This window comes from Corvus hawaiiensis, chromosome 2, assembly GCF_020740725.1.
Source record: "Corvus hawaiiensis isolate bCorHaw1 chromosome 2, bCorHaw1.pri.cur, whole genome shotgun sequence".
Lineage (NCBI taxonomy): Eukaryota > Metazoa > Chordata > Aves > Passeriformes > Corvidae > Corvus > Corvus hawaiiensis.
This window is the reverse complement of record NC_063214.1, coordinates 28,688,194-28,705,532: the sequence shown is the minus strand read 5'-3', so window position 1 is coordinate 28,705,532 and position 17,339 is coordinate 28,688,194. Positions and strand designations below refer to the sequence as shown.

The 17,339-nt window shown below is 48.0% G+C and overlaps 3 protein-coding genes across 5 annotated transcripts; 2 read left to right on the top strand and 1 right to left on the bottom strand.

Moving 5' to 3' along the window:
* Nucleotides 1-1,698: 1,698 nt before the first annotated feature.
* Nucleotides 1,699-6,565, top strand: GTPBP8 (GTP binding protein 8 (putative)). 3 transcript variants are annotated; one of them, XM_048295454.1, is made up of 8 exons: nt 1,699-2,012; nt 2,371-2,469; nt 2,931-3,061; nt 3,406-3,505; nt 3,921-4,039; nt 4,126-4,209; nt 4,484-4,610; nt 5,200-6,565. In XM_048295454.1, the coding sequence occupies exons 1-7, from the start codon at nt 1,719-1,721 to the stop codon at nt 4,566-4,568; spliced, it is 912 nt and encodes a 303-aa protein (XP_048151411.1). In that variant the 5' UTR covers nt 1,699-1,718; the 3' UTR covers nt 4,569-4,610; nt 5,200-6,565. The 3 variants fall into 3 exon arrangements, with proteins under 3 accessions (XP_048151411.1, XP_048151410.1, XP_048151412.1); XM_048295453.1 differs by having other exon boundaries at nt 5,197-6,565; XM_048295455.1 differs by lacking the exon at nt 4,126-4,209 and having other exon boundaries at nt 5,197-6,565.
* Nucleotides 6,566-7,945: 1,380 nt separating this feature from the next.
* Nucleotides 7,946-10,444, top strand: TAF13 (TATA-box binding protein associated factor 13). Its single transcript, XM_048294669.1, has 4 exons — nt 7,946-8,028; nt 8,152-8,230; nt 8,705-8,802; nt 9,798-10,444. The coding sequence occupies exons 1-4, from the start codon at nt 8,002-8,004 to the stop codon at nt 9,966-9,968; spliced, it is 375 nt and encodes a 124-aa protein (XP_048150626.1). The 5' UTR covers nt 7,946-8,001; the 3' UTR covers nt 9,969-10,444.
* Nucleotides 10,445-10,865: 421 nt separating this feature from the next.
* NEPRO (nucleolus and neural progenitor protein) lies at nt 10,866-17,105 on the bottom strand (the record flags this gene model as incomplete). Its single annotated transcript, XM_048328935.1, is given in 10 exon segments — nt 10,866-11,860; nt 12,311-12,561; nt 13,009-13,070; nt 13,743-14,104; nt 14,981-15,058; nt 15,422-15,553; nt 15,661-15,737; nt 16,518-16,672; nt 16,845-17,010; nt 17,013-17,105. Coding segments are annotated over 10 exon segments (1,773 nt in total), but the record flags the coding sequence as incomplete, so codon positions are not given.
* Between the last annotated feature and the right edge of the window lie 234 nt (nt 17,106-17,339).

Genomic DNA, 17,339 nt, shown 5'->3' with positions numbered 1-17,339 from the left:
CGTGGCTGAGAACACACATGAGAAGACCCAGAGCTGAACAGATGATTCAAAACTGGGAGGAGCTGTTGACTCCCTCGAAGGCAGAGGTCCTGCGCAGAGACCTCGATGAATTAAAGGACTGGGCAATCACCAGCTGAGATAAGCATAATAGCCCAATCAGAATGAATAAAGAAATAACATTTATTATGCGACCGAAATATCGGTCTCAAAAGCCACGATCAAGAAAAGCAGCCCCGAGCCCGGGGTCGGAGCTGGGTGAACACGCAAAGATCTGATCTCTATCGCACCAGACCTCCCAAGTTCACAAATGCTGCTTTGGCTGGTTCCTTTTTATACAGTTTCTGGGCAGAGTCCAAATTAATTGTATTCTTTTCCTGAAGTTGGACTGCACAAAGCCTTTCCTGGGTCTGATGAATTGTCCATCTTGGATGATGAGTGGTCCATCTCTGGTTCCTGGAACAGTTATTTTTAGTTCCCAGAATGTCCAATTCCTTATCAGCTGAGATGTAGATATCAGAAGATGGTGATCAAGTCATCATAGTGTTAATGTCCCGGTGATAAGATCCAACCCCACCTGGGGTGGAATTCTCACCTATTGATTACATTTGTGCTGAAAAAAACCTTCTTGTTTAACTGCTCTAGTGTTGTGGAATTTTCCTCTTAGCCAGGTTGGTGGGGGGGGGGTTTGAAACTCTGCATGGTTTTATTACATTTCAGTTTTATACATAATAGCATGACTTACATACTTTATTTATAACACCAACCATATGGAGTTCAACAAGGGAAAGTGCCGGATTCTGCACCTGGGATGGGGCAACCCTGGATTTATGGACAGACTGGGGAATGAGATGCTGGAGAGCAGTGCCGTGGAAAGGGACCTGGGGGTCCTGGTCAATGGAAAGCTGAACCTGAGTCAGCAGTGCCCTGGCAGCCAGGAGGGCCAACCCTGTCCTGGGGGGCATCAGGCACAGCATCACCAGCCGGGCAAGGGAGGGGATTGTCCTGCTCTGCTCTGCACTGGGGTGGCCTCACCTTGAATATTGTGTGCAGTTTTGCTCACAACATAAGAAGGATATAGAGCTATCAGAGAGTGTCCAAAGTAGGGTAACAAGGATGGAGCAGGGCCTTGAGGAGAAGCTGTATGAGGAGCAGCTGAGGTCACTTGGTGTGTTCAGCCTGGAGGAGAGTGAGGGGAGACCTCACTGCAGTCTAGAACTTCTTCATGAGGGTCAGAGGAGGAACAGGCACTGATCTCTTCTCTGTGGTAACCAGTGACAGGGCCCAGGGGAGTGGCCTGAAGCTGTGTCAGGGGAGATTTAGGTTGGATATCAGGAAAAGGTTCTTCCCCCAGAGAGCAGTGGAACAGGTTCCCCAAGAAGTGTTCACAGCACCAAGCCTGTCAGAGTTCAGGAAGTGTTTGGACAACACTCTCAGGCACATGGTGTGGTTCGGGGATGGTGCTGTGCAATGCCAGGAGTTGGACTTGATGATCCTTGTGTGTCCTTGCCAACTGAGCACATTCTGTAATTCCATAGACAGCCGGGCCTGGCAAGCGCCGGCCGCTCTGGGGGCCGATCCGGACGGCGGGCACACACCCCGTAGCGGGCTCTGACAGCCCCGGGCTGGGCGGGGGCACCCGGGGCACCGCCCCGTTGTCCCTCCCCCCGTCCCGCCCGTCGCCTTCCGGGGCCGGCTGGGTCCCGCCCGCAGCCGCTGGGATGCTGCTGCCGCGGGCGGGCCGTGCTGCGGGCCGGGCCTCGCCGCCGCTGGCCGCCCTGGCCCAGGTGCTGCGGCTGGAGCGGAGCCGCCGCACCGGGATCGTGTTCCCGCTGCAGAAGCTGGAGCGGTACCTGGCGCCCGGCACCGACACGGCGCGGTTCCGCCTCTTCCAGCCCGGGCTGGCCGCCCTGCAGCGCGCCGAGGCGCTCTTCAGGTCCGACCGCGGGCACCCCATCGACTACGTGAGCTCCGCCGTCCGCATGGACCATGCCCCGCCGCCGGCCCTGCCCGAGGTCAGGCGAGCGCTGCCCCCGCGCCCCTCGGCTGGGACCGTGCCGGGACCGTGCCGGGACAGCGGCTTCCCCCCGCCCGGGCCACCCCGGGCTGGGCGAGCTGCGGGGGTAAGGGGTGGTGGAGTGGTTGTGCAGCTTTGGGCGGCAGTGTCAGAGCGCTGTGCAATGTGTGGGGCACTTACTGCTGCTTTTAAAAAAATCGTTTATTTGTTGTTGTTCCCCGTTGTACAACTCGGCAGCCTGGCACAGAACACCTCTGTCCCCGGCCACTGGCAGCACGGGCTGGGAAATGACCAGGACTGGCTGTAGCGAGAGGTGGGCAGGTGTAGATGTGCCCTTTCTGCCTCTCCCCCTGCAGGTGTGCTTCATCGGCCGAAGCAATGTGGGGAAATCATCTTTAATCCGGGCCTTGTTTTCGCTGGCTCCAGAAGTGGAAGTTAGAGTGTCAAAAACTCCGGTGAGTGACATTTTTAACTTCCCTCCGTGGGTCATAAGCTGGTACCAGTCCGGAGGATAAGGCTGAGAAGGGTTGGAGGGAACAAGCTCTTCAGTAGCCTGAAATGACAGAAGGTGCCGGCTCTGGTGGCCATCAACTCATGGCTGGCACTGGCCTTGCTCTAGCCCAGGAAGAGGCAGAAGGAGCCCAGCCTAGCTCTTCAGCCAGACAAAGGAGCTGGTGCCATAAAGCCCTTAGAGAAGAGCCAAGTTTAGAGACTCATTAAGGTATTTTTAGTCTGTTTTATGGAGAGAGCTATGTACGATAGGGTACAAGGGTAGGAGACTGAACAGTTTAAAGCATTCTGGGGGGGTGGGGATCTGGTATAGAGATGTTTTGCAGAGCATCTCCTAGTACACTCCTTAAAGCAGCTTTTTTTAAAACCATTCCTGTGCTTCATCTTGTCTAAATCCTCTCTTCAGGGCCATACCAAGAAGATGAATTTCTTCAAAGTGGGGAAGTACTTTACTCTGGTGGACATGCCAGGATACGGCTATCGTGCCCCGCAGGACTTTGTTGAGATGGTGGAGGCCTATCTGCAGGAACGGCGCAAGTAAGGGACCTACTTGTACCTCACAGCCAAAGGACAGCCAGACACCCCTATACAGTGTCATGTAATGAGGGGAGAAAATGCAGAGGGATAGCTGCTTCCATCCATTAGTTCTGACATCATTTCCCTGGAAGCTTCTGCAGTGTCACTCACTCATACTCTGACAGATCAAAACAGCAGGAAAGATTGAGGTGCTGCTCCATGCTGACCCTCAGTTTCCATGCATGGCTTTTCTTGGCTCTTCCTATACCCAGATCCCATGTTACTTGTTTTTACTTATGGATTTGGAAGTAGCAGAGCAGGCATGAAATAGTGGTGGCATTTACTGTTGCTTGTTTTTCTGGCAGCTTGAAGAGGACTTTCCTATTAGTTGATGGTGTAGTTGGACTCCAGAAAACGGATAACATTGCGGTAGAGATGCTGGAAGAGTTTGGGATTCCTTATGTGGTACGTAATGCTTCATTCTTGAGTTGGTTATAAGGTACACATAATCTGTAAAGGTGTGTACCCTGTACCTGAGCTTATGCAAGTTGACCTACCTAAGCAGTAACCCCACACGCTTTATTGTTAATAAAATAGGTTTAAAGTGTGTTGAGGGAGACAAGTAGGATTTAAGAGGGTCTTTTGTGTCGTTTATTAAATAAATACTTTTTTTTCCAATGCTCAGCTTGAAAAGGCTCATTCCTTATGCAGGCTGTAGAAGTGTTTTTGTGAAGTATATTAGACCATTTTTTCCCCCTAGATATGACCAGAGCTTTCAGACTGCCTTGTAAGATGGTCCGGGACTCTTACAGATGTTCCAGGTTAGCAGCAAAATAATCTTACTTTCTTCTTTTAATCCTCCCTTTCTGGATCCACGCAGATGGTATTAACAAAAATTGATCGAGCTTCCAGGGGAGTGTTGTTAAAGAACGTACTGGAGATCCAGGAGTTTGTAAAGGAGAACACTCAGGGATGCTTTCCTCAGCTGTTCCTGGTCAGGTAAAGCTCCTCTCCACTGCTGCTGTTTCCTTTCTGGTGATGAGCTCAGTAGGGCAAGATACCTAAAACAGGTCTGTCTGCTCTAGATGCAGCACCTCTCTGTGCCCCAAGGATGGAGGGTGGGCTGCTGATGGGGAAAAGTCCCTTTCCCTCTTTCCCTTTTTCTGCAAGTAAGTGGAGCTTGTTTCGAAGGGTGCTTCTTCCTTTGGCACTTTTCAAAGGCGGGCAGCAGTCCCTGTGCTACATGCTAGTGGGCTTTGCCATTTTATTTGGAGTTCTGGTAACCATAGCAGCTGTAATTGTAGGATTACACAGCCAAAGTGCAGGCTCTTCCCAAGGTGTAGTGTGGGACATGTAATTGAACACAGCCAATGGCTGTTTGCCTTTATTACTCCAATACACAGCAATATCTGGCACTAAACATCCATGCCTCTGTTTCCACAGTTCTGTGGAGTTCTCAGGGGTTCATTTGCTCAAGTGTTTTGTAGCCCATGTTACTGGAAACCTACCCACTGTAGAGGCCAGCTGAAAAGACCAACTCCTGCTCTGCTTGGCTCAACCAGAACAAAAGGTACCAAAACCAGACATCTGGGGCTTTTGTTGTAAATAACCCAAGTTACTATACAGTATTTTATAATAAATTAGTATTCATAAAGCTAAGATTTTTCTTTATTAAGTTCATTGATTCAGGAAGTTTGCAGTGTGAATTAATCCAGGTTATTAAAAAACTGTTTCGTAAAACCTATATGATTGTGCTAAGGAGAAACAAAGCAGAGAACTTCCAAAGATAAGGGAAGTTTTAATAAATTTTCTCTTCCTTCAATGAAATGTTCAAAAAACTATGACTGCATGCCTAAGCTCTGCTGTATTTAGGATATTAGAGATAGTCTAGTAATATTAATAAATACGCATTTAGTTTAGGAAAGAAAAACTACAGCCCTAACACTAAGCAAACTGTACTTGCCCAGTTGAACTGAATGATACACAGAGGTTTTCTCCTCTCAGTTAAGGTTAGAATAGTGGGGGCCAAAACCTACCACGTGTGCAACCTACCTGCTCTAAGGCCATGCAGAGTGGAAATAGCCAGCATGTCTGTGAAGGTGTGTTTGATGTCATGCATATTTTACTTTTGTAACTCTTCTGTGTCCTGTGTTCAGTAGGTACAGCAGGATAGCATGCCTTGCTTGCAGCACTGAGTTGTCCCTGTTCCACAAGGATGAAGGCAAGAACGCATCTTTGATGGGGTCTGCTTTTCCATCACTGTTGGCTTGAAACAGAGTGGAATAAAAGACTAACATCTAGAGGAGCCCTCTCCTGCACATTGTCATCAGTGCTGCATCTACCTCCTGTTTTGAGATCCAGCACGAAGTTCTGCAGCTGCACGTGGATGAATTGCCAGATCTGAGGCACACCATCCATGATCTGTGTCGCTCCACCCTGGCAGCTGAAGCACAACACTGATGTGCCCTGTGCCTTTTAGGGGAACTGTGTCCCACAGCAGCTGTGTCTGGCTAAGAGCACCTGAAACTGTCCAGTTACAAGGCGCAGAACTGGACAAAAGGACAGCCATCAATAGCAGCACTCATACAGGAGAACTTAGTCTGAAGCTACCAAGTGCCTGTGTCAAACCCTCGCACTCAGTCTTTGTCATGTCTTAACATGGCCAAATGTGGTTATGCAGTTGTCAAAGTTACTTGCATTAAGTGTTTAAACCTCAAGAACGGAAAGTTCTTTTTTAAACCACTCTGAGGGTGCAAAAGGACTAGAAATATCACTTTCTTTCACCGTGCAATTTCTTGTAACAAACTAGACATGAGGCAAGATCTTGTTTTCAGCATATGTGTAAGGAGTGGAGAATGTGAGGAATGATGTAGATTTGGCTCTCTAGCTTCTGCATCTTAGCAGTGATCAAACCTGTAATTCTGTTTATATTTTATCTCTAATCCCAAATTGCTACAGAGCAAACTTGCCCAGGGGATGCATGATCCTAGAAGTGCAGCAGTAGCTATACAGATAGAACAGGTGAAAGTGAACACTTCAGGAAGGATCTTTCCTTAGTATCTTAAAACCAGGATCTTCCAAAAGGATCAATCCTGTCAAGGCTGTAATTTTCAAGGCCTCAGCCTTGACTGAAGAGCTTCTGAAAATAACCCTAAAAATGTAAAACAGTGCAGTTCTGGTTTTAGTCCCTCTTCAGAACAAACCCCCTTACATTACATTATGGTACAATCCCTTACAGTGCTAGGAAGTCTTTTACTAACCACTTAAATACATTAAATATGTCCAGTTAATCCATTTGTATAAACAAACTGGATGTGTGTGCATGGAACATTAGGTACCATCTTCTCCAGAAGAAGCAGCTTTACCTCTGGACACATCTTGGTTTTATTCAGAAGTGCTTCAAATACTGGAATAACTCCTGCATTTTGCTCAGTCATTTGCAAGAGAGAACACTAAAGTTTGATTCTTGAGTGTGACAGTGCCCCTGTGACAAAACAGTAAATAAAATCAAGTCCTCTCCCTAAACACTAAAACTTATATTTAAGTGCCTTCATGGGAACATGCTTTGGGTAAGCAGGTGTCTTGACACACTACTGGACCTTTTTTGCCAAGTTCTTGAGGAACCTGTTGTGTTGCAGAGTGAGGAGCTGCACTTTCTCAGGCCAGGGACACAAAAGCTCTCCCTTTCTTTGCCCCTTACTGATGAGTGGTGGGTGGGCTTGGCAGCATACAGACACAGTAGAGCTCATGTCAGTTTTAAATTCAGTTTTAAATTCAAATGTCTTCAGTTGTTTGCAGTGCATAAGCTTCACTGCAGGCACCTATCATTACCTTGTAAAGCTTTGCCTCTTCTACAGCTGTTATTTACTGAAATGATGTTGAGTATTAGCTTTTGTGGAAAAGGATTTCACCTTGTGCATCTTCCCTGGTCTTTCAGCAGTACTTTCTCCATTTTCTTCCTCTGTCTCGTCTGGTCTGTCACCATAACCCTGACACTACAAAGGCAGTATTTTTGCAACTGTGTCCAAAACTAGAACATTGCAGTCTGGACAGGTGCACTAGTAAATCAGTAAGCTGGTTGAATAATTGAGCTGGGAGCATAGAAGTCAGTGGTTCATACTCCAGTTGCATGGCAGTTACAAGTGGAACGCTGCAAGGATCCATTCTGGAATGTGTCCAATTTAACATCTTTACAAGTAATCTGGAGGAGGTGCATTGCTATCGAACGTGCTCAGGGCACCAAACCGGGGGGAACAGTGGACATGCTCAAGGGCAGGGCTGGAGGAAAGGGGCTGGCAGCAACTGTATGAAATACAACAGGACTGGAGCACCTCCCCTACAAAGACAGGCTGAGACAGTTGGGGCTGTCCAGAAGGTGGAAACGTCATAGCAAGCTTTCAGTATGTGAAGGGGGCCTAAAGGGAAGCCAGAGAGGCACTCATCGGGAACTGTAGTGATAGGACAAGGGGGAATGGGTACAAACTGAAAGAGGGGACTTACTTTGGGCAACTTGGTCTAGTTGGGAGGTGTCCGTGTCCATAGAAAGGGGGGTTGGGATTAGATCATCTTTAAGGTCCATTATTCCAACTCCTTTACATTCTGTGATTCTGTGAACATGGGCAAGTGTGCCTTGCGGAAGGGAAGGAAAAGCCCCTGCCAACCGAACAGACTGTGAAAAGACATCCTTCCCGACCTCGTGGCTGACCCTCTTTCGAGCAGGGAGGTGGAACAGACACCTCCTGAGCTCACTTTCAAACCACGCTATCCTGATCTGACAATCCAATAATGAGTGTCGTGTACAGATTTGGAGAGGGTCAGCAGACCTACGCCCCAGCCATTCCGCGGTGCCCTCAGCACAGGCAGGCCCGGCAGCGCCGCCCGCCCCGCCCAGCGCAGCGCAGCACGGCGGGGCCGCGGGGCGGGGCCGGGCCGCGGGAGCTGTTCCGGGCCGCCGGGCAGCCATGGCGGATGAGGAGGAGGACGTGCCGGTGAGTGGTGCCGGGGCTGCCCTTCCCGGCGATCCGCAGCCCAGCCGCGGGCGGGAGCGCGGCGGGAAGGGGCCGGCGCCAGCCGGGCGCTGACCGCGGCCTCTCCTCGCTGTGCCCGTGTAGTTCGAAGAGGACGCGGAGGACGCCGGCGGGGGCCTGGACGGCGGGCAGGGCAGGAGGAAGAGGCTGTTCTCCAAAGAGCGTGAGTCGGGCCGGGCCACAGAGCCCTGCCCAGCGCGGACGGGTCACTCAGCTGAAACTTCGAGCTCACAGCTATGGGGGCCCAAAACTCACTGCTCCTTAGCAAAGCAGCGGCTTTCATTCTGTGCCTTGGCTGCAAGTGCAGAAAGCTGCCGCGTAGACCCCCCTCAAAAATACTACTAGTGCATCCTCTGAACCTAGGTGTGCCCGAAGTCAGCTGCGCTGTCAGTGTGCAGTGCTTTACAGCCTAAATGAATATTCAGAGAGCCTGTCCTCAGACATGATTTTCTGTATGTACAGCACCTGGCTTTTGTTGGCTTCTGCTTTTTTCCTGTATGTTTCCTCAAGAATTGTCCTGCCTGACAGACGAGAGTGCCGTCCTGGTGCAGGAATGTGCAGGCTGGTGAGCTCTAACTACATGTGTGCAGCACTGAATGGATGAAAGACGCCTCATGCTGAGTGTTTCTTTGTGCAGTAAGGTGCATGATGTATGGATTCGGGGACGACCAGAACCCTTACACAGAATCAGTGGACATTCTTGAGGACCTGGTAATAGAATTTATCACAGAAATGGTAAGTCAGCTCTAGACAGCACGGTCAAAACATCCTCACCAAAACTTTTAGCCTTCTGAAGGTTAATACCTCTGCATTACTTCAGGCTCCAAACTCATGGCATTAGTAGGAGAAACATAAACTTGGATTTTGTTTTTCCAAGATCAAAGCAAAATTTATGCATCTTGCTCCATGTGGATTTGGAACACTGAAGTCCTTAAGTAGCAGTTAGGTTAGTATTGTAGGAGAGGAAATACCCATCTGACTTTGGGGTTCACTGTGGCGTCACTGTATGTGCAGCTGACAGAAGATAAGGCTCAGATTTGAAAGTCTGTCAACTTTCTATGTTTGCCCAGTGTCTGTACATGGATGGGAACTTAACTCTGCCCTACAAAAGAAATGCATTCTTGGGCCTGAAGCCATTACTTTTCCGGATCTGGATAGCGTTTCAAAGTATCCAAGCCAGGGCTTGCTTCCAGCAGCAGCTGCTTAGGGTCCCTGTTGTGCTTAGTCTGACATGTCCTGTTCCTGTATCAATGTTGCAATGTTCTTCCTGACTCAGAAACCCATCCTAGTAAGCTGGGAAGATGAGTGATGAGATGTTCTCACAGACCCCTTCTTATTTTGAAAGGTTGGTCTTGCCTATCCTTATCAAAATGGATACACTGTCCCTACACTGTCCTCTGATACGGTTACCTCACATTGCTTCCAAGTTGTGCCTTATCTTCAGGTATTCTGCAGGCTGGGTGTCCTACATGTGATCTGGCCTTAGTTCTGATACCATTATGTAATGTATATATAGTGGTATGTTTGGGGTCTAAGTGACAGGCAGCTTGGGACAGCAGAGTAAGTCCATGGTCTTCTGGCAAGTTCTCTTGTGACTAGGATGATGGTGCCCAGAACCTGCAATTGCTTGCTTTTTTGTTATAAAATGACAGGAAATAAAGTGGAATTGAGAGCTTAAAAAACCACCATGGCAAAGGAATGCTGCTATCTTTTTTTTTCCCCTCTAACAGACACACAAGGCCATGTCCATTGGGCGGCAGGGTCGGGTGCAGGTTGAGGACATTGTCTTTCTAATACGCAAGGACCCCCGGAAGTTTGCCAGAGTTAAAGACCTCCTAACTATGAATGAAGAACTGAAACGAGCCAGAAAGGCCTTTGATGAAGCAAACTATGGGTCTTGATTTTGTGCACAAGCTGCACTGGAGCATTATTTGGGCATCTGCTGCTCAGTAAGAAGGAAGATCGTGTGTGTTGCTTGGAAGGGTTATTCGGGATGGAGGTCACTGCTGGGATGTCTACCCTCACTCCCAGCCTTTTCTGAGAAATATTCAAGCAGCTGAAATGTTACCTGATTGTATGTGGTATACTTAGGTATTTTTATACTGTTTGATGAAATGAGAAAAAGAGCTGTAAAAATTCCTGCAATGGCAGGAGTCTGTTTGAAGTAGGCCTATGTTCAGTCAGATGGCTCGAGGGCTGATGATTCACAATTCTCTAAAATAATTTCAGTTGTCACTGGGTGATCCTGTGACAGGAAACCCAGAAAATGGATCTTGGTTATCTATATAAAGACCTTAAGCCCAAACTACTATCAAAGTTGTGCTCTTTGCTCTGTATATGCTTTTTGAATAAAACATGTTTGTGCTCACGTTTCACAGCTAAATGTACATTGACCACTTCACACAAGGTGGGTAATACAGGGAGTTTAGCACTTCATAAGCTATGAAGGTTATTTTTGTTTGTCTCAGTGGGCACAGCTCTTTTATTTTCTACCACTATTAAGCCTAAGAAATTGAACTTAGCCCACTCAGGATTTACTTGTACTACTTATTTGTAGCCCCCTCCATACTGCTGTTATACAGCTGCTCTGTACTAAACCAGATTCCTATTCTTCACTTTGAATTTTTTTTTTCCTTAATACTTCCTGGTGATCCTGATTGTGGGAATTAGTTACAAGCAAGAGCCTGGCAGACACCACTAAGCCCACTGCTTTATCTAACACTATGGGGTACCTGTGCCTTATATTGCCAACCAGGCAGAAACTGCACTTAGATTAAAAAGATTTTGGGGACAGTGAGAAACATGTTCATCAGGAATTTACTGTTGCAGGCCACAGCTGTGCTTTCCCCTGCTTCTGGAACAGCTCAGGGGAGGTAGGTTCAGTTAATTCCTCATTTCAGAACAAGGATAACAAATGCTGAAACAGCAATAATACTGCACATCAAGGCTGTCCCCTGTACAAGGAGCACGGAAGGAAGGGTGTAAGGCTTGGAAAGGTGTTGGCAAGTCTTTTGTCCAAAGCAGCAGTAAGTGATCAGATGCAGCCTTCTCCCATGGATGGTAACTATTTGCACTGTGGATTTGACAGCAGCATTTAACATGTGGTCAAGCAGTAGAGAGGGAACTCTGAGTAAGGGTAACAAAGTCACTGTTCCTGGACAAGGCTATGTAAAAAGACAGATACTATCCAGGTATTTGGAACACCCTTAAAAATAAAAAAACAGCCATTTAAAAAAAAAGCTGCTTTACAAAAACATAATAAAATGGTTGCTATTTTGTTAACAGAATTCAGAATGTGAGTTACTGACACACCATTAGGGTTCAGAGGGATTTACTTAATAAAAAAACAACAAAAAACTAGAGTGACTTGACCTCTTTCCTCCTTCAAGTCCACGGTCAGACACCTATTGCTGCAAAAATAGAATCAATATCTGTGTGCTCAGCAGCTTCTTTCGACACAGGGCCAGGGCTTGCTTCCAGCAGCAGCCGCTTAGGGGTCCCTGTTGTGCTTAGTCTGTGATGTCCTGTATCGATGTTGCAATGTTCTTCCTGACTCGGAGACCCATCCTGGTAAGCTGGGAGGATGAGGGATGAAATGTTCTCACAGAGCCCAAAAAGCTCAGGAGGCTTTTGCCCAGCGGTCTGTAGAGCTGTCTTCAAGCACGCAGATGATGTGATCCTCCTTCGGCAGAACCGTGCCCCGAGGCGCTGCTTTGGCCGGCGCGTGTGCTGTGACCCGTACAGGAGGCATTTACAGACAGATGTTTTGACACAGCGCAGCTTTTTCTTCAAGCTTAAGGGGAGGAAAGTGCACAAAACAGAACTTTATCAGCTACTAAAATGTTACTTCATTTGGAGTTCGGAGAGATTTGCTTATTAGCCCTCTCTATCATTTTCCTTATCATACCAAAGAAACAGAACAGCACCTTGTACAATAGTAGCCAGGGCAGTCTGAATAAAGACAGCCCTTGTCTCATACAGTTGTTACAATTAAACATGAAATAATTTAAGTTGCATTTTCATCCTCCCTCTTAAGTACTGTACATTTGTTAGCCTTTTAAATCCTTTCACAAGTGACTGAAGCTAAACAGAATGCTCACGTCAGAGTGCCCAGTAACCTGAACTAGTGATCCTGTTTGAATTTTAAAAGAATGGCTTAGACCACTGTGTTTCACTATACAAGAGCAAAATACTTAAAATATAAAGTGTTAGACTCAGAAATCCCACACCCATGCAAAACTACCTGCATCCTTGAGCCTCCACATGGTGCAGCCGGTTGCTTTTCAACAACTTGTTACGCAGAAAATAGGCTTCTGATTTGAATTTGTTGGTTTTGCACCACAGAATAGCTTTTCTGAGTGCCTCTGACAGCTCCCCAAATGATGCAGCTGTTTGGACCATCTGCACAAAAGATCCAGTATGCTGTGATTTTGCTATCCGAGAGGAGGGTGGTGCCAACTTTGCTTTAAAAGGTGTTGATGCAATGCTTAGACCCTGAAACAAACAGTAACAGAAAGTGTTGTAAAAAGATGATGTGTCTGATCCTTTCTGCTGGAAGGGAACAGAACACAGGGGTTTCTGTGAGAACACTCCTTACTTTCTAAGGATAAAAGGGAACAGCGATCTTTTTTTGTGGAATACAGAAAGAAGAGGCAGATAATTAGAATTTGTATTCCTGTCTACTACTGACTTGCTCTCTGGTCATTTCATGTGACAAACCAACAAATGCCCAAATTCCTAAGCAGAAATAAGTAGCAATTTTCTGTGAAAAGCTTCCACACTAACTTGGGTTGTTAGGCAAAAATAAGGCAGGAAAAAGGGACATTTTCAATCAGGGATATCGTGTTTCAAGTGTTAAGAGTCTTTAAAACAACAAAAAAAACCTATTACATAAAAAAAATGAAACCACCAACCTAATATATAAAACAATACCATACAAACCTCTTGTGCTGGATGTCTGGATGGCCTAAGCAAGGTCTTCACATCAAACCCTGGGTGCTTCCCTACAGAGAGAGAGGAGAGTTCCCATTACAACACCAAGACAGTTTTATTTCTTTGCATGGAAATGCCACAGAGCTCTCGGCAGGCTCCCACCTGTACTCAACATTTTCAGGCAGACTCAAGGGAACTGCACTCATTGTGCACTGCAGCTGGCAAGGAATGAAGAGCATGCAGAGGTTTACAGATGGCTGCAAAGTAGAGCTCAATGGGTAAAAGCTTCACACCAACACTTGGATGGCTGCAGTCACTGGCCATAGCCGTGACTGCAGAGGAAGACTTGGGCATAGTCCAGAACAGCAAGTGCAGGATACTTGCATCCTGTACCTACAGCCTCACCTACTCTTGTAGGGACTGCAGACAGTGCCCTTAGCTTGTTATCTACACAAAATCAGGAAAGTACAAGTAACTATTTTCAGGACCTATATACTGCATTCATTACCTGCTTCTCTCCAGACTGTATCCTGTTTAAAAGAACCCCCCCAAAAAATCATGATACTGACATTATCCACAGCTTTATAAAGGCAAGGGTACATGCAGCATTCTCTTCTCCCAAGGACAGGGAGTTTGTACCAGAACCACACTGTGGGCAGTAGAACTGCTTGGCCCTGTTGGACAGAAGTTGCAGTCAGTCTCTGAGGTGTCAGAAACCATTACACTGTGGCACAAGGCTTTACCTCTCCTGGCTCTGGGCACCACAACTGTCTCTCCAATGTCCACGGGGCACGGGATGCTATGGCTTTTCACGGCACTTGTACAGGTCTCAGATTTTCTCTTTTTCCCAACCTTTGATACTGCCTCTGGCATTGCTGGGAAGAGCTTCTTCATCCAGCTGGTAGACTTTTTGGTTGTAAGCATTTTAGCCTTTTGCTTCTTCGCCTCAGAGGATACATTAACTCCAAGGAAGTCGCTGATATCAGAAGGGAAGGTAAACCCCTTGATATAGGGTGTCTGTTGGGTCTCAGATACCAGATGAAGCATTGTCCACAGCGCACCATACAAGGATGTGAGGGTCTGCAATACACACCTGTACTGAATCCTGAAGACAGAGGACAAAAAAGTATGGAGTCTCCTCTAGCAAAACATTATGCACACTGAACAACTACCTTCAGCTCAGGTAAGAGATTCCAAGGTGCCCTTTCCCTATTTCCCCTCAGTACAAACGTACTTTTTTACACTTCATCACCCTGCTTTCCTTAAGTCTGAGCTTTAAGGAACTGTTCCAGATCAGAATGTAGAAGTGACTTAACTAGTAATTCCTGATCAGGAGCCCCTTTGCTTCTGTACAGTTTTGCTGAGTGCCACACTTGGAACCCATCAGGTTCTTGGGTCACATCCAAATCAGTCGCCAGGAAGTCTTCCCACAAAAGCACCCTGTACCACCTTAAGCCTGATGCCACAGAATTGCCTGCTCTACGTTTCCTGGAGATACAAGATTTCTTGTGCCAAAGAAAGTTCTTCTAACAATGCTGTTACTCCTTCAGCTACAGACAGCAGTTATTCTCGCAGACTGAGAGAGATCAGAACACCAATTTCCCTGGAAAACTCAGCAGTATAATAGAACACGTTTATCCCAGCCTTTCCATTTCAGCATGAGGCAGGACTTACTGCTTGCTGCACAGAGCACCAGGTGTTTGTGGCAGGCTGACACTAACACTGATTTCATTAGAGCTTCATACAGTTTGCTAAGATCCAAGAACAAAGCCTTTCATAAGTGCATTTAAGAAGTCTCTCCTCACTTGCACAACTCTGCAGGTGCTAGAATCAAGTCCAAAAGCATCGAGGGACCTTCCCTTCTCCTCCTCCCAACTGAATAAAGCTCCCCTTAGCAGCAAAGCCTAATTACAAGCCCTTCTCCCTGACAGGCACATCAAACAGACAGACACAAACAAGACAGACTTTTGAACACACGAACCAGAGCCGGCTCAGGAGCCCTGAAGCCACAGTGTTCAGGAGTATGAATTCCTTCGAGCAGAGGTGTTTAATGGACAAGCTGAAGATTACAGCAGTTAAGGTTAAAAAAAAAATAAACAGCATGTAATGAGATTTGCTGAACACACCAACTAGAGGCAATTCGCAAGGCGATATCCTGGAATAATCTGGGAGATGAGCAGCCAAACTCTGGATTGCTCAAGGCCAGAACAGCTGCCAGCCAACAGCCTGAGCTTCCTACATAATAACTTGAAAATAAGGTGAATAAGGTGTTTGGCTATCAAAGAAACTTCAAGTTGTACAAATGAATTGCACAGTTGAGTCCATCAGCAATACAGGGAGGGGCCTAGAGCAGACCCAGATTTGGTCTCATGAGGTGCTACTGGTGAACTCTAAGAAAGTTTCTATGGTGAAAAAAGGATACAGAAAAGCTTTACAGCAACAATCCAGTAGACGCAGTACGAGCTTGCAGCCTCCCAATACCTTCAAAGCCACTGTTTCCAGCATAGGCTGGCTGGGAACCAAGCACTCTGTCTGGGCTTCGGATGCATTTTTCCTGTGTTGATACAGAGATGAGGGGTTGGTTATGAACTAGCATCCTCTTCCTTTAGCTCTGCAGATGGAGTTAACGGATAGTACAAGATATAGGACCATGACACTTACTTCGGAATCAGTTCTACCAGAGTTTCCAGGCTGCCCACCAGATTCATTTTCCATAGGCGCTTCAAACATTGTTCTACCTTTAAAAAAAGAAAATCCCTTTGACTGGTATTTTGAGATACTGAGTGCCCTGGTCAAAGAACTGTCACTATATTAAATGACACCTTCTCCTTATCAGTTTAACAGCCCAAACTGCAGGTTTGTGTCATGGGATGTTCTGGGATGTTTCTGCATCTGCACTGTGATGAAAAACATCCCTTCATCACTCTACTGAAAATAAGGAATTACGTGAAGGACTGGAGTAGGCCGTGTTTAATTGGTGCTGCATGATTTCCCCTGCTGTATACAATGGCCTTTAGTACTGGCTGTCAAAAGGAAAACACATAAACAAATCAAGAAGGTAAGCACCATTCCTGCTCGATTTCGAAACAATTATTAATGAAGATGATGACACCCCCTTTCCTGGAAAACTGGCAAGGTGTTCACTTTTCAGCTTAAACCAGAAAGTATCTAATAAAGTAGGCTAGGATTATTATTCCATCCTCCCATTATTACAATTAGTTGAGAATGATGTCCCTGTATTACTCATGTATTCAAAGGTATGGAATTGTACCTACTTCAGGTCTCAGTGTGAGTATTGGAGACCACGGCTGGAAAATGGGAACTGCACTCGCTGTACAGAGCCAAGAAACCCACTGGGCTCAACTATGAGGGGACAAAAATGCACCTGCTCCCACACATTTTTTGCACGATGCTCCGGGCGCCAAGTGCTACTCCAAAGGCTTTTCAGGGAGTGGTGACTGGGAGCCGGGAGTACCCAGCTGCCGGGTCCCTGCCGCCCAGGCGGGGTTGGTGCTCACCTGCTGCAGGGCCAGGTAAGGCCGGTGCCGGAGCAGCCTGCTGTGGTACACGTAGAGCACGGCACGCAGCACGCGTCCCTCGGCGGCCAGGCCCGGCCCCGTCAGCCGCTTCCCGGCGATGTCGCACCGCCGCCGTAGCACCGACAGCAATCTCACTGTGGACGAGACCCGGGCACCGCCTCAGCGCCGGGCACCAGCACCGGGCACCACCTCACCGCCCGCCGCCGCCCCGGCCGCGCCTCCGGCTCCCACCGATCGACCACCCACCGCAAACGCCCGGGAGCGGCTTCAAAAACCCCCCATCCCCCCTCGGCACCGCGCCGGGACCTGCGGGGTGTTGGGCCGCCAGCGGCACCGTGGCGCTGCTCGCGGGCCAGGGCACATCCAGCCGATTCCAGGGCGCGTCCCGCCCGTCCCACGCCGCCCTGGGCGCCGCCATCTTCCCGCTGCGCGCGGCGAGCCCTAGCGTGGGCAGGACCATCCGGGCGAGCCGGCGGGGAGAGTCGCGGGCCGGACCAAGTCACCTCGCGGGGGTGCGTCATGGCCCGGGGCTGCCGCTGATGTACTGCATTCCCAAATGCCATAAGCGAGAAGGGAAATAAGTAGACATTTTGAGTGTTATTGACACTTTCTAAACCTCGCAATTCTCCAGTGTGTGCCTCGGGAGCTGTGGCCGTTGGGAACCAGCCCAGCAGCAGCTGAGCTGCTCCGTGAGGCGGTGCAGGGGTGTTCCGGGGGTGACCCCAGTCCCCAGCGCTGCAGCTGTGCCGTCCCATGTCACGCACAGCCCTCAAAGTGCTGGAAAAGCTGCGTGACTGGCTT

Excerpts from the sequence above, each read along its gene's own strand:
- GTPBP8 (XM_048295454.1), top strand. The coding sequence starts at position 1,719 with ATGCTGCTGCCGCGGGCGGGCCGTGCTGCGGGCCGGGCCTCGCCGCCG. Across the intron at positions 4,040-4,125 it reads CCTCAGCTGTTCCTGGTCAG|ATGCAGCACCTCTCTGTGCC; the intron begins GTAAAGCTCCTC and ends TGTCTGCTCTAG. Across the intron at positions 4,210-4,483 it reads CTCTTTCCCTTTTTCTGCAA|TTCTGTGGAGTTCTCAGGGG; the intron begins GTAAGTGGAGCT and ends CTGTTTCCACAG.
- TAF13 (XM_048294669.1), top strand. The coding sequence starts at position 8,002 with ATGGCGGATGAGGAGGAGGACGTGCCG. Across the intron at positions 8,029-8,151 it reads ATGAGGAGGAGGACGTGCCG|TTCGAAGAGGACGCGGAGGA; the intron begins GTGAGTGGTGCC and ends GTGCCCGTGTAG. Across the intron at positions 8,231-8,704 it reads GAGGCTGTTCTCCAAAGAGC|TAAGGTGCATGATGTATGGA; the intron begins GTGAGTCGGGCC and ends TTCTTTGTGCAG.